At 40.7% G+C, this 12305-nt stretch overlaps 1 protein-coding gene across 1 annotated transcript in view; it reads right to left on the bottom strand.

Moving 5' to 3' along the window:
• Nucleotides 1–10162, bottom strand: part of FAT1 (FAT atypical cadherin 1) — a 118311-nt gene extending 108149 nt beyond the window's left edge. Inside the window, exon 1 of the mRNA XM_021708700.1 lies at nt 6875–10162. Within this exon, the coding sequence (XP_021564375.1) occupies nt 6875–10145 (3271 nt within the window). The 5' untranslated portion in view covers nt 10146–10162. The remainder of the gene's footprint in view (nt 1–6874) is intronic.
• Between the last annotated feature and the right edge of the window lie 2143 nt (nt 10163–12305).

The following is a 12305-nucleotide window of genomic DNA, read 5'->3' as shown; positions in this document are numbered from 1 at the left end:
CTCTCACCTCAGCCTCCCAAAGTATTGGGATTATAGGTGTTAGCCACTGCACCTAGCCTTTTAAAAATTTTTGTAGAGATGAAGTCTCGCTATGTTGCCCAGGCTGGTTTCCAACTCCTGGATGAAGCAATCTTCTTGCCTCGGTTTCCCAAAGTGCTGGGTTTATGGGTGTGAGCCAATGGACTTGGCCCACCAATCCTTAAACATCCTTAGAACACAAAAATTATTCCCTGCCAAGAGGCATGGAGAGCAAGTTTGCTCCAGTCTTCTCACTGCATACCAGGTGATCACATGCCAGGCACCAGAGCCAAGACTTCAAGGAGGGCAAGACAGGGAACAATGATTCAAAGAGGAAGGGCAATTCAGGTAGCTCCAGCTGCCCTGGAGGTTAAATTGACTTTGAAGGTTAGGGACCCTAACAACCACCTAAAACACTACTTTCACAAGAAAAAAGCTCCAACAGTAAAGCATCCTATGCAGTGCACATAGGCGTGACTATGACTTCACACTTTCACAATTGCAAATGCAGGTAAGACACTGTTCATTTCTTCAGTGTCCAGCTAAACAGCGAAACTACACTCACCTCCACTCACCTGCTAGTCACTAGTAACCTTGAACTTCTTCATGCCACTACGATGGAATTCTAAAATCCCACTCTAAGTGTGCTAAGTAGCAATATGTCCTTCTGAGTAAAAAGGCTGGAAGAAGCTTCTCAGGTTGATGTCTCTAACCCAGCCTGACCCAGTTCAGCCAGAAACCCACCTGACTAGTCGTTTCCACGGGCTCCAGAAAGCATCTCTGCAAGACTGTTCAAAGAGTGAGAGGCAACAGAATGTAGCTCTGCCACTTAGCACAGTACCCAAGTCATCGTGCAAATTCCTCAACCTCTCTGCAAATGTCTCCTCACCTGTAACAAGGGGTAACAGTGTCTACCTGGCAGTTGTGAAAACTGAATACATTAATACATAGTTGCGTAGAGCAGCCCTTGGCCGTGCTACTCAGTGTCTGTGGGATATTACTAGGCTGGGGTCCTAGTCAACATCGGTACCACTGAATGCACAAGGCCAAAGCGAGCACGTTTAACTGCGACGTGTCTACCCCACATCCCTTGCAGGGTCCTGGCCCCTGGACTTTGTTTAGGATAGAGAAAGGCACTGCACAGCACCACCATGTTCCACAACATAATACGACCTCGAATCACAGTTCAAAGTTCTATCCCAACCCCATTCCCAACTAGATGTATTTAGTCAGTACTTACAGCATCCACTTGTTAAATATCACACAACTAAAGAAAAGCTGAGCCCCAGTTTTCTTTCAAAACAAAATGGAATTTCCAGCTCGACCCTAATTTTATCTTAAAATCCTCCTGCTTCAAAGAAGGCCCCTTTCTCTACTAGTAAATCTTATGAACATGCCCTGCCTTGACTCAGAATCACACACACCCCAAAAAGCAGATTTTTACTTCCAAACACAGCAACAGCACACGATCATAACCTCGTTTCTGCCCAAGCCCAACTTTCAGTCTCACTATGGCTAGAAATAAGTTGCTTTTCTCTGAAACTCTTCTAGGAGGGGAATAAAAAGCGCAGAGGACAACAGCTGCTGCCACTCAAGGGAGGAGCCAGTAACACAAAAGCCCTTTCACCAGCACATTTCCAACTCCCTCCCAAGCCTCCCACCCCTGTCTATTCAAGCTCCTGCTGCCAGGAATTCCAGAGCCAGCTCCCAGAGAGGTAAGGCCACCACAGCAGCCAGCTCTAACAGTGCTGGGCCACTCTTCTCGACTTCCTAGTCACGACACGCGAGCTACCAGTATCTCCACCTGCTACTTCCTGTCACAACAGACCAGACCGGAGGAACAAACGCAGATCCTGGGTCGCACATAACATATCTTGTTTTAAGTTAGAAAAGGTTATTTTTTAAAATTTGAATCAACCATTAAAATATTCAGAGTTCTGCCAAACCAGACATAAGGTCCCTAAGCATTGTCCCTCACTGAGGTCAACAGTAAGGTGAGCATAGATTGGGATTCCTTTCTGTTCCCACTAGAAAACACTCTCATGTTGTGTCCGGCTAACTAGGAACAACTGGGAGCCTGGCACTGAATGGTGACTCAGGAACAGAGCCCCAGCAATTCCCTAGAATGAGAACATGGCCATTTTCTCTTAAGAAAAATGTAGGCCTCACCCCCCCAACCTACTTCACGAATGGTGACTTATCTTGTTGCAACAGTTGTTCTTCTATATTAATCCATTCCAAGTATTTTCATCGAAACATAAATTTTAATCCTGAAACCAGGACCAGAATTCTTAGAATAACGCAGCACTAATAAGTTTAGAAATTTGCTCTTAATGAAAAACATGGTCTCCCCAAATACGTGGAGTCAGAAGAAGGAAATTACTAAATTGCCTTATATACTAATAGCCAAAAACTGAACCAAACTACTCTCTTTTTAAAAAAATTTTATTATAAAGACGTGGGGTACACATTTCAGGGTTAGGTATATAAATATTGATCATGCAGGTACCCTTGTTGATGAGGTATGCCCCTCCCTCCCCTAGCAGTTTCCCTTAGCTGCCTGTCTCACCCCCCACCCCTGACAGTTTCCCACTACTGTCAATTGTTTTCTTAGAGCATTATAATTGTTCAAGGTTCGTTTATGAGTGAGAACATATGGAACTCTGTTCTTTGCTTCTGTGATAAATCACTGAGTATAATCGGCTCCAAATCCATCCGAGTTGCTACAAAATCCATATATTTGTCCTTTGTGGCTGCATGATATTCCATTGTGTATATGTACCACATTTTTTTATCCAGTCCAGCTTCAATGGGCAACACGGTTGGTTCCATGTTTTTGCTATTGTGAATAGAGTTGCAACAAACATACGTGTGCAGGTACCTTTTTGGTAGAATGATTTGAGTTCCACAAAAATTAACTCTAAATGGATCAAAGACCTAAACGTAAAACCTCAAACTATAAGAATCTTAGAAAATGCAGGAGACAGCCTTATGGAAATTGGAACTGGGAACCAATTCCTATTCAGAACCCTAAAGACCAATACCGTAAGAAATAAAATAGACATGTGGGACCTCAACAAATTAATGAGCTTCTGCAATGCAAAAGAAACCATCAAAAGAGCAGGGAGACAGCCCACAGAATGGGAACCAAAGTACTCTCAACTGAAGGTGACACAGAGTTGCAAGACACGTAGCAGGGAAACCGGCCTAAACTAAACACTGCCAACACAAAATTCTATGAACAATTAAAAAAAATATTTTGGCCACACATTTTTTTAGACATTACTTTAGTTTTAAAAATTAACAAAAAGCTGCAACATTTTACTGGTGCTCAAGCAATAATTAACTTGATGGGTACCTATCAGTCAAGAAAACTAAGCTTATTTATTACACAAATCCACAGGAGGGATGTTCAAGATTCTCTTATAATCAGTTGACAGAATAGCCTGGTGAAATTTACAACAAGGCAACCAAGAATATATCTAAAGCAAAAAAGGCAATGAATGCTGAGAAGTATGTTGGGGAAATCAAAAACTAAATGTGAAATTACTCAGGCTTCAAAGATATTTACTCCACTAAACATTTCTGCTAAATCTACTTTATAATCCTCACTGTAGACCTTATGGAGAGAAATTTAAGGGGGAGAATCTTAATTAGACCCCTGGAGATTGGCTCTCTAGCAAGACTGACTTTCCAAATAATTTTTCACATAGCACTCTACCCTTCCAAACCTCAAATGGAAGAGCAATCATGTGGGCATGGATTTGTCAGAACCGTTCACTAATACCCAGAGGCCTCTCCAGGAAAAGCATAAGATACAGTGAGAGATTAGCAGATGAGTCAACGACTGCCGCCCCCACACTGCAATTATATGTTATCTCCCTGCAAAACCATTTGCAAAATATGTACAAAATACAGAGCTAACAGGACTCTACATTTGGTGACAGATTTTTATGCAGACCATAGAATGTTTCAAATTTAAGCAGATTTAAAAAGAAAAGGATCTTATAAATAGAACCAAATTCAGATCGCTAGACATGTTCTCTGTTCTGTGAAATATATATGAATAACACATATTTGACAATGTTGTAATAGGTAAAACACCTAAAAAATGTGGTTATATTACTCAGACAATACTAGCAGTTTAAAGTTACATCAAAGGCAAGAAACAGGTAAGTGGACAGGTTCTTGATCTCCAGAACCAAGCAGCCCTGCACAAGCTCACACCCATCAGCCCAGCACTAAAAGCATCGCTGCAAAGTGAAATCCTAGTGGAAACGGGTGACCAGTGGTAGCGTTCCAGCAAGTGCCAGGCTGACCAGCAGGCCAGCTCCAAGTCATACTGAGTAGTAGTAGCACTGTCTCCCAGGAGGTCCCCAATGGTGTTCACAAACTGCATCCACTTTTCTTCGTCTGACAGAAATCTTTACACACTTCCACCACGTCCTAGAAATTCCTTAGACACATTCCACACAAATAATTAGCAGGTCTAATTCATTAGCATCTCTACTGCATAAAACATACTGATTTTTCCTAAAGGAATTCTACACTACGTTATCAATCGTCCTGCCAGGAATCTCAAAAGGGACTTGGCCTGCCAAAAGCAGATCTTTGTAATGCACCCCAGGTCAAATGTACAAATATTATTCTATCACTTTTATTCAATTTCCAAAAGCATATCAACATAAATCTGCTGTACACCACTTAGTTTTCTCTGTAAAGCAAGGACCACAGCATAAACGACCTGGACATTTCCAGCTTCTCTCTCATGTTTAAATCTCAGTATGTACTCCAATGCATGACAGTGTCTTACACTTACTAACTCCGCTGCCAATGACCCCAGCCCCAGCACAGCTTCACACTGAATCACCACTGGAGAAGTCCGGCACCACCCTGCAGCTCTAAAATCCACCACTGATCTGTTTCAGGACACCACCTGGATTGGTTAGTTGTCTCCTTTTCTTTTCTCGGTAGTAAAAATATCCGATTTCTTGAATTTATAGGTGAAAAATACAAGTTTCTAAATGGCTCTTTAGAAACTGATGATAAAAATACTCTTCCTTGAGAGAAAAAACCCAAAGGCAGTGCTCGTATAAAGTCATAAGGGAGATGTAAATTGAGATTTTGACTCTATTTTCTGCCTCAATTTTAACTTGTAACAGTTCTTTATAGGCTTTTAAAATTTACTTTGGAAAGTAAAAAAAAAGTAGGAATAATTGTTCTTAGAAAAGTTTACAAAAACCAAATCATGGTGTCAGTTTCAGTTATTAACTTCCGGGTTTTTTTTAATGTTGACACTGTACTCGAAAATTCTACTTTATATAGGATAGTATGACTCAGAAAAAGAATTCTACTCAAGATGAGTAGATGCTGTTGATGAATGCTTTTTCTCTTAAATTAATTATGGATATTTTAAATGAGTGACATCTGTATATATAATACATCTAATACATGTATGTGGTATATAATCATTTAGAAAAAGAATCACTTAAACTAATAAAAAGCACAATGAAAATACTGCAGTCGACAAAATAACTTGATTCTAAGACAAGTTGTATTTTTCATGTATAACACATGGGCATAGATACCGGGGTGGGTGTTGACTGAATAATTGTTGCTATTGTGTGTGTGTGTGTGTGTGTGTGTTGTTACTGAATATATAGTCACAATATAATAAAGTTGGTCCCTTTTAGAATGAACAGAATTATAAAGTAAATATCAATGAAATTAATAAACACTGAGTCCCGCCTACTGCTAATTAGTGCTATGATAATGCAGTTTCTTTCCATTTCCACTAACATTCTCAGAGGGCAGGACATTCAAAGCCAAAATATTCATTAATTTACCCATGTCTTCTTTTAGCATTTATTGAACAGCGTCTACATGCCCGACACCTTTTGCTAAGCGCTGAGGGTGGAAAGTGCATGAGCTAACAGCTTGCCCTGGAGGCTCACAGTCCATTCAGTGAGACTCACACAGAAAGACAACATCTCTGCAGCAAGAGTAAGGTATGCACAAAGTGCAAACAGTACACTCTCTGGCATGCATGGGCTGACCTGGAGGTGGGTGTTTTAGAAGCTTCTTCTAGGAGAAACAGTATCATAACAAAACATTCCTGCCATTTCCAAAAGATATGAACTGATCTAATACCTGCTAGAAGCTTTCCCATGTTATTTTACTTTATCCTCACATAAACCTCACAATTCTTTTGAGTGTCCCCATATTGTAGATGAAAAAAGGTAGTTGTAAGAAGTAATTCACTTGTTCAAGATCATGAATTAACAACTATAACAGCCAGGATTCCAAGCCAGATTTTTTTCAGCTCAACACTTCCTTATCCTACATCTGCCTCTCTGACAAAAATTCGAGGAGGTACTAAGAAGATCATATTATAGAAGTTTTAGCACATAATCTTCTCTGTGTGTATGGCATCATACTGCAGGTACGCGATAAGCTGAATGGCACACCACATGGTAATGGTGGTTATTCTAAGTGTGAGTCTGCAAATACACTAGCTGGAAGAACATTAGAAGGACTTCTCAAAGTTAGAACAAAACCACAATAATGCTTCTGACAATACAAAGTACAAACTTAGAGATGAACATCAGTGTCCTTTTTTCCCTGTCCTTTTACTCATTTTAGGCCCACTTGATCATTCAGACCCCTCTGGTTCCATCTTCATGGCTCACTCCACGTAAACACACCTACACAGCACAATCAGACATAAACTTACTCACCTGCATGTCTACCCCAAGCCCTAACAAAGATCAAGTGGGAATTGCGAAGGGATTGTCCCAGGGCAGATACGAAAAAAATGGCCGCGAGCATCAAGGGAGAGTGATGAAAACATATGTACCTGTTTCTTCGTCTATCTTGAAAACACCAACACCAGAACCATCTCTGATAGAATATCGGATCTCCCCATCTCTTCCTGTGTCCTCATCCTGAGCCGACACTGTCATTACTGACGAACCCACAGGCACATCTTCCTTCACAACGCCCTTCTCCACGAAGCTGGAAAACACTGGTGGGTGCAAATTCTCATTCACGTCAACCACCTCAACTTCAACAAAGCAAGTGGAAGACAGAGAAACTGGCTTCCCTTTGTCCTTGGCCCTCACAGTGAGATTATACACTTGCTTCTTCTCAAAGTCCAACTGCTGTACAATTCTGACTGCGCCACTGAGTTTGTCCACATCAAAGTTTCCTTCTCCATGGTCCATAAGGCTGAATCTCACTTGACTAGATTGACCTACGTCGGGATCATATGCTTCTAGCCACATGACGATGGTTCCTTCTGGAAGATCCTCTCGAACTTTCACATGGTAATTAGAGGGAATAAACTTCGGTGGGTTGTCATTAACATCGTCTAGTGATACTTTCAGAAGTACTGTGGAAAACAACTGGGGCTCTTCTCTGGCTTGATCCCTGGCTTCGACCTTCAAGTAGTGCACATGCTGCACTTCTCGATCCAAAGGGTGCATAATTTTAACAACACCAGTCACACTGTCAACTGAAAACTGATCTGTGTCTGTCAGAAGAGAGTATGTCACCTGGCCATTGGGCCCTAGATCTTTATCCGTGGCTTCAACCTGGATGATTTCACTATGCAACTCCTTGTCTTCACTCACTTCAACAAAATAGCTCTCCTGCAAAAACTCAGGTGGATTGTCATTGGCATCCAGAACTACTACATCTAGAAGATGCCAAGCGGCCTTCTGGGGTAGACCAAGGTCATATGCAGTAATATTCAGAGTATATTTGTCTGTTGTCTCTCGGTCAAGTGGAGATAAAATTCTTAGCATTCCTGTTTCCATGTCAATGATGAAGCAACCATCCTCATTTCCTCCAGAAATAGCATACACCAGTTTTCCATTGAAGCTGCTGTCAAGGTCAGTAGCATTCATGAAAATCACACTGGATCCCACAGGCTGGTTTTCCTTTACCTCAATACGGGATGGAAGAGTACTTCTAAACTGTGGTGCATGTGAATTGACAGAGTGAGAATCAAAGAAAACATCCTCGATCTCTCCTTGACTGTGTAACTTGTTTGCTTGCAGGAGTCTCTCTGCCAGCAATTTGGCAACACCAGTCTCTTCACACTGCAAGTTGACCAGCTTGCGGCCGGCAGCCACGGTTATGTTGATATATAAAGGCGTGGCAACATTTTCCCCATCTGTAGCTGTAATTCTCAGACTATGGAAAGACACCTTTGCACCTAAGCCATCCATGAGCGACTGCTTTAATGATAACACCCCAGAGTTGGGGTTTAAACTAAACAAACCTAGTTCATTGCCAGCTTCAATCTGATATTGTACCAACTGAAGTTCATCTGCATCAATAGCAGAGACAGTCGTTATTTGCTCTCCCACACCTAGATCCCTGGGAATTGTTCCTTCACAATTTATTTTCTCGAACAAGGGTATGTTGTCATTCAAGTTGTTAAGTGTAATTGTAGCAAGGACTTCCACTTCCCGGCGGTACGGCAAGCCCCAGTCCGATGCACGAACCCGCAGGGTATAAACCCGAGGCATCAGTTCATAGTCCAGGTTTTCTGAAGTACTCACAGCCCCAGTGAAGTGGTCAATTACAAATGGCACGTGGTTTAAATTTGTAATACTGTATGTCACATATCCATTCTCCCCCTCATCAGGATCTACCGCACTCACGCTTGTGACAGTAGTTCCAATGGGCACGTTCTCATCAAAAGATGCTTTGTATGTTGTCTGGGTAAATTCAGGGGCATTGCTGTTTGCCCCTAAAACTTTCACCAAGACCTTGGTGGAGGCTTTTCTGTCACTTGTCGTTACTTCAAGTTCAAAATAGGATGCCTGCTGTCTCTTAATTGGTTCTAAAATGGAAATGAGACCTGTGTTGTAATTTAAGTGGAATTTAGCTTTTCCAGGTGTACTTTTAAAGACATACCTCAAGTGGGAATGACTAGGAATGGCTTTTACCATGACCACAGGTGTGTTGGGAGGAGCAAATTCACTTATTTCTGCTCTGTAAACATCCTTTTCAAACTTGACTGGCCCAGCTTTGAACTGTGGAGAAGTCACATGAATTACTTTTACAGGAGAGAACCGGGGTGGAGATCCTTTATCTTTAGCCTGAAGTGTCAGATTGCAGCCAAAAGGATGACTGTCCCAATCAATGCCACCAATGGCTTTGACTTTATATTCTTTACTCCCGGGAAAGGACCTGACTGTTCTGAACTGCTGAAGAAGGTCACCTGCCACAATGCTTAAAGACGCTATTTCCCCATTGGCACCCTGGTCACAGTCATCTACCGTCACAATTGCATACGTTGGGTCCCGGTCTAGTTCTGATGGTGACAACGTCACTGCTGTTATCACAGGTGCACACTCATTAGCCTGTTCCACACGCACCGTGAGCTTGGCCATACTGCTGATGCCACTGCTCCCATACAATTTCATTCCACGGTCCACAGCAAGGATTTCAATCTCATAGAGCTTGGTCTCTACGTAATCCAGTCTACCAGTCAACACAATCGCACCACTGGTTGGGTGAATAGCAAACATATCTGTTCGGTCTTTAAAACTGTAGTAAAATTCTCCATTGGTCCCTATGTCTGCATCTGTGGCACTGACTCTTGCAATACTGGTCCTTATGGCTGTGTTTTCAGGTAAAGAAACGCTATATGAGGTGGGTGAGAATAATGGTCTCAAGTCATTTGTATCCAGCACCTGCACCTTGACCTTTGTTCGAGCCTCAGCATTAGTATTCTTTTCAACTGCTTTGACTATCAGTGTGTAATGGTCTTTCACTTCTCTATTAAGAATAGCTGTATTTCCTCCTTTGGTCCTTATTCTTAGAAAGCAGAAGTCTCCAAGAATGTACTCTTCAGCTTTGAACAGGTTTTCGTTGTCTCCGGAGATTATTTTGTACCTTAATTCCCACAATGGATTTGTCATGTAAATACCCATTTTCACCGGATGCCCGACATAAGTCTTAGCTGCAGAGTTTTCATGCACGGTGACATTGTACTGGAGATGTGTAAACTGAAGAGGAGGCGTCTGTTCAAGTCTTGGGCTCCCATCACCATCTCCAAAATGCTGCAGGAGGAGGAGGAACAGAAGCAGAATCAAGGCCAAACGTCTCCCCATCGCTCAACTCTCAGGGACCTGACACAGAAGAAAGAAAAAAGAATTAGCACTTTGGGGAAATCAAACAAGCAGAAGCGTATGAGTTGTTTTAGACCTCACATTTTAAGAGAATATTTTCCATCTACATGGAATATGAATAAATGCAGTGATTTTGGATTTTTTTCTGCTTTCCAATATAAGTACCAGAGCTCTAGTCTAACATGCCAGAAATTGCTAAATTTAACAAAAATCTTTTTTTATATTTGAATGACTCAAGTTCATACATTTCATATCTGAATGACTCAAGGATCGTAACAAGCATCAAAAGACTGCTAACTGTAACAACTAAATGTATTCTTAGACTTAAATCAAGACAAATATAAGCAACTGTTGACAATAAACATTGTTTACACTTAGATACAATAAATTAAATGTTCAAGGCTGGGAAACTACAGTATCTTGAGCATGAAATGCTTCTAACAGTTGATTTAGGAAAAAACCAAAAACGAACAGTGGTTTTATACGACCTCCCACAATGATAGCTTGTAATCTCATTTCAAAATTTATCCTGAAATTTTATTGTTTCTTTATAAGACTATGTGCACTCCTGACATAATGTAAAGGTTTACTGTCTAGTTTAGCACTATATAACTATTTAAAGTCATTAAAATAATTTCATCATCAAGTTTGGTACTTAACATCAACACAAGCCTCCCCCACTCCCCAAAAAAGCAGCTTCCAAAAGGTAAACCAGAATTGAGCAGCCTGATGTCACATTAAGTAAATCTCACCAACGACATCAATTTTGTTTTTATTACCACTGCTGTCAAAAGCCAGTTGCTCTGAGAGTGTCTACCAATTTCAGGGCACTGAACCTGTAGTCCAGGGGCCCTCTAGTAGAAGAAATGATACACACACTCAAAAGCTAAATCATCTAAGCTAACGCATGTATAGGATTAGATCAGTGTGGCAGGGGGCAGACCCCAAGGATAGTTAGGGTGACATGAGAAGAAAGGAACTTTAACAAACGGGAGGATGGGACACGTTCCCTGACTATGGTCTGACTAGGGGAGAGGATAACTATTTAGGCCCCCAAAAACTCACCTTGTAAGTCAATACAGTTTCACAAAAGCCCCCAGCACTGTCAGTAGAAGACAGCACCGTAATCTTGTAAAAAGTCTCAGGTTAATATTAAAAAATGTGAATGCTACCTGAAATGAAAGAAAGCTGACTGAAGGGTTGGTGTGACAGCCCAGTAGAAATTGTAAGGCAACATGAATTTACAGTCTCCTCAGCTACTGCCAACTTTGCCCTATTACTCCTTTCCTTAGGGGGAAAAAAAGAGCTGACATGCTTAATTAAAGCAGTTAGAGGCTTAAACTGATACTGAATCAAGTTCGAATTGGGCACACTAGCTTGTTCTTTAGCTATCAGGCTTTCTCCTCCAGATAGTCAAGAAATTATATAGACTTTTGACCTCCAGAACAATTATAATTTAAGCAGAATAAGGAAACAATTTTCCTCCAAAACTATCTCTTTAAGTATCTCAATTTGGTCAACAGTTCTAATATTCAAGGAAATTGGATTATGAAATGATTAAGTCATTTTATCAGAACAAATGAAAAGTTCAATTCAACCTACAGATATGGACAACCTGCTATTAGACAGCACCTTGCATGGAGTTAAACAGTATTACAAACTTAAAAATGTATTAAATTTAAAAATGTATTAAAAAGCGCTTTAAAGAACATTTTAAAACATGATGTTTAACAAGCACTGTCTTTTGTTTCAGCAGATATGTTTTAGGAGACATTATTGCTATTATCCATTTTAACAAAGCATTATACTAGGATCCTATTGCAAGCACTTAAAATATTTGCTTAATTCTGCATATAAAATATTATGCAGTCATTAAAAAGAAGACAGTACTCTATATGTTAGTATGTAAAGATGCTCAGACAAATTAACTGGAAAAACTAAGTGGATACCATTCGTGTTCGTTTAAAAGAGAGAAGGGGTAGATAAATCACCCCTTTCATTCACTATTTAATACCTTCAACAAATATGTAATGGACACCTACAATTCGCAGGTGCAGTTCTAGATGCCAGGATTCAAAAGTTATCCAAATCACCAGCAAGTTCTGATGTAAGATACATTTCCTGGTGAGAGACAGATAAACA

Source organism: Carlito syrichta, unplaced genomic scaffold, assembly GCF_000164805.1.
Source record: "Carlito syrichta isolate Samal-C Ts95f unplaced genomic scaffold, Tarsius_syrichta-2.0.1 Scaffold143646, whole genome shotgun sequence".
NCBI lineage: Eukaryota > Metazoa > Chordata > Mammalia > Primates > Tarsiidae > Carlito > Carlito syrichta.
This window is presented reverse-complemented; position numbering and strand designations above follow the sequence as displayed.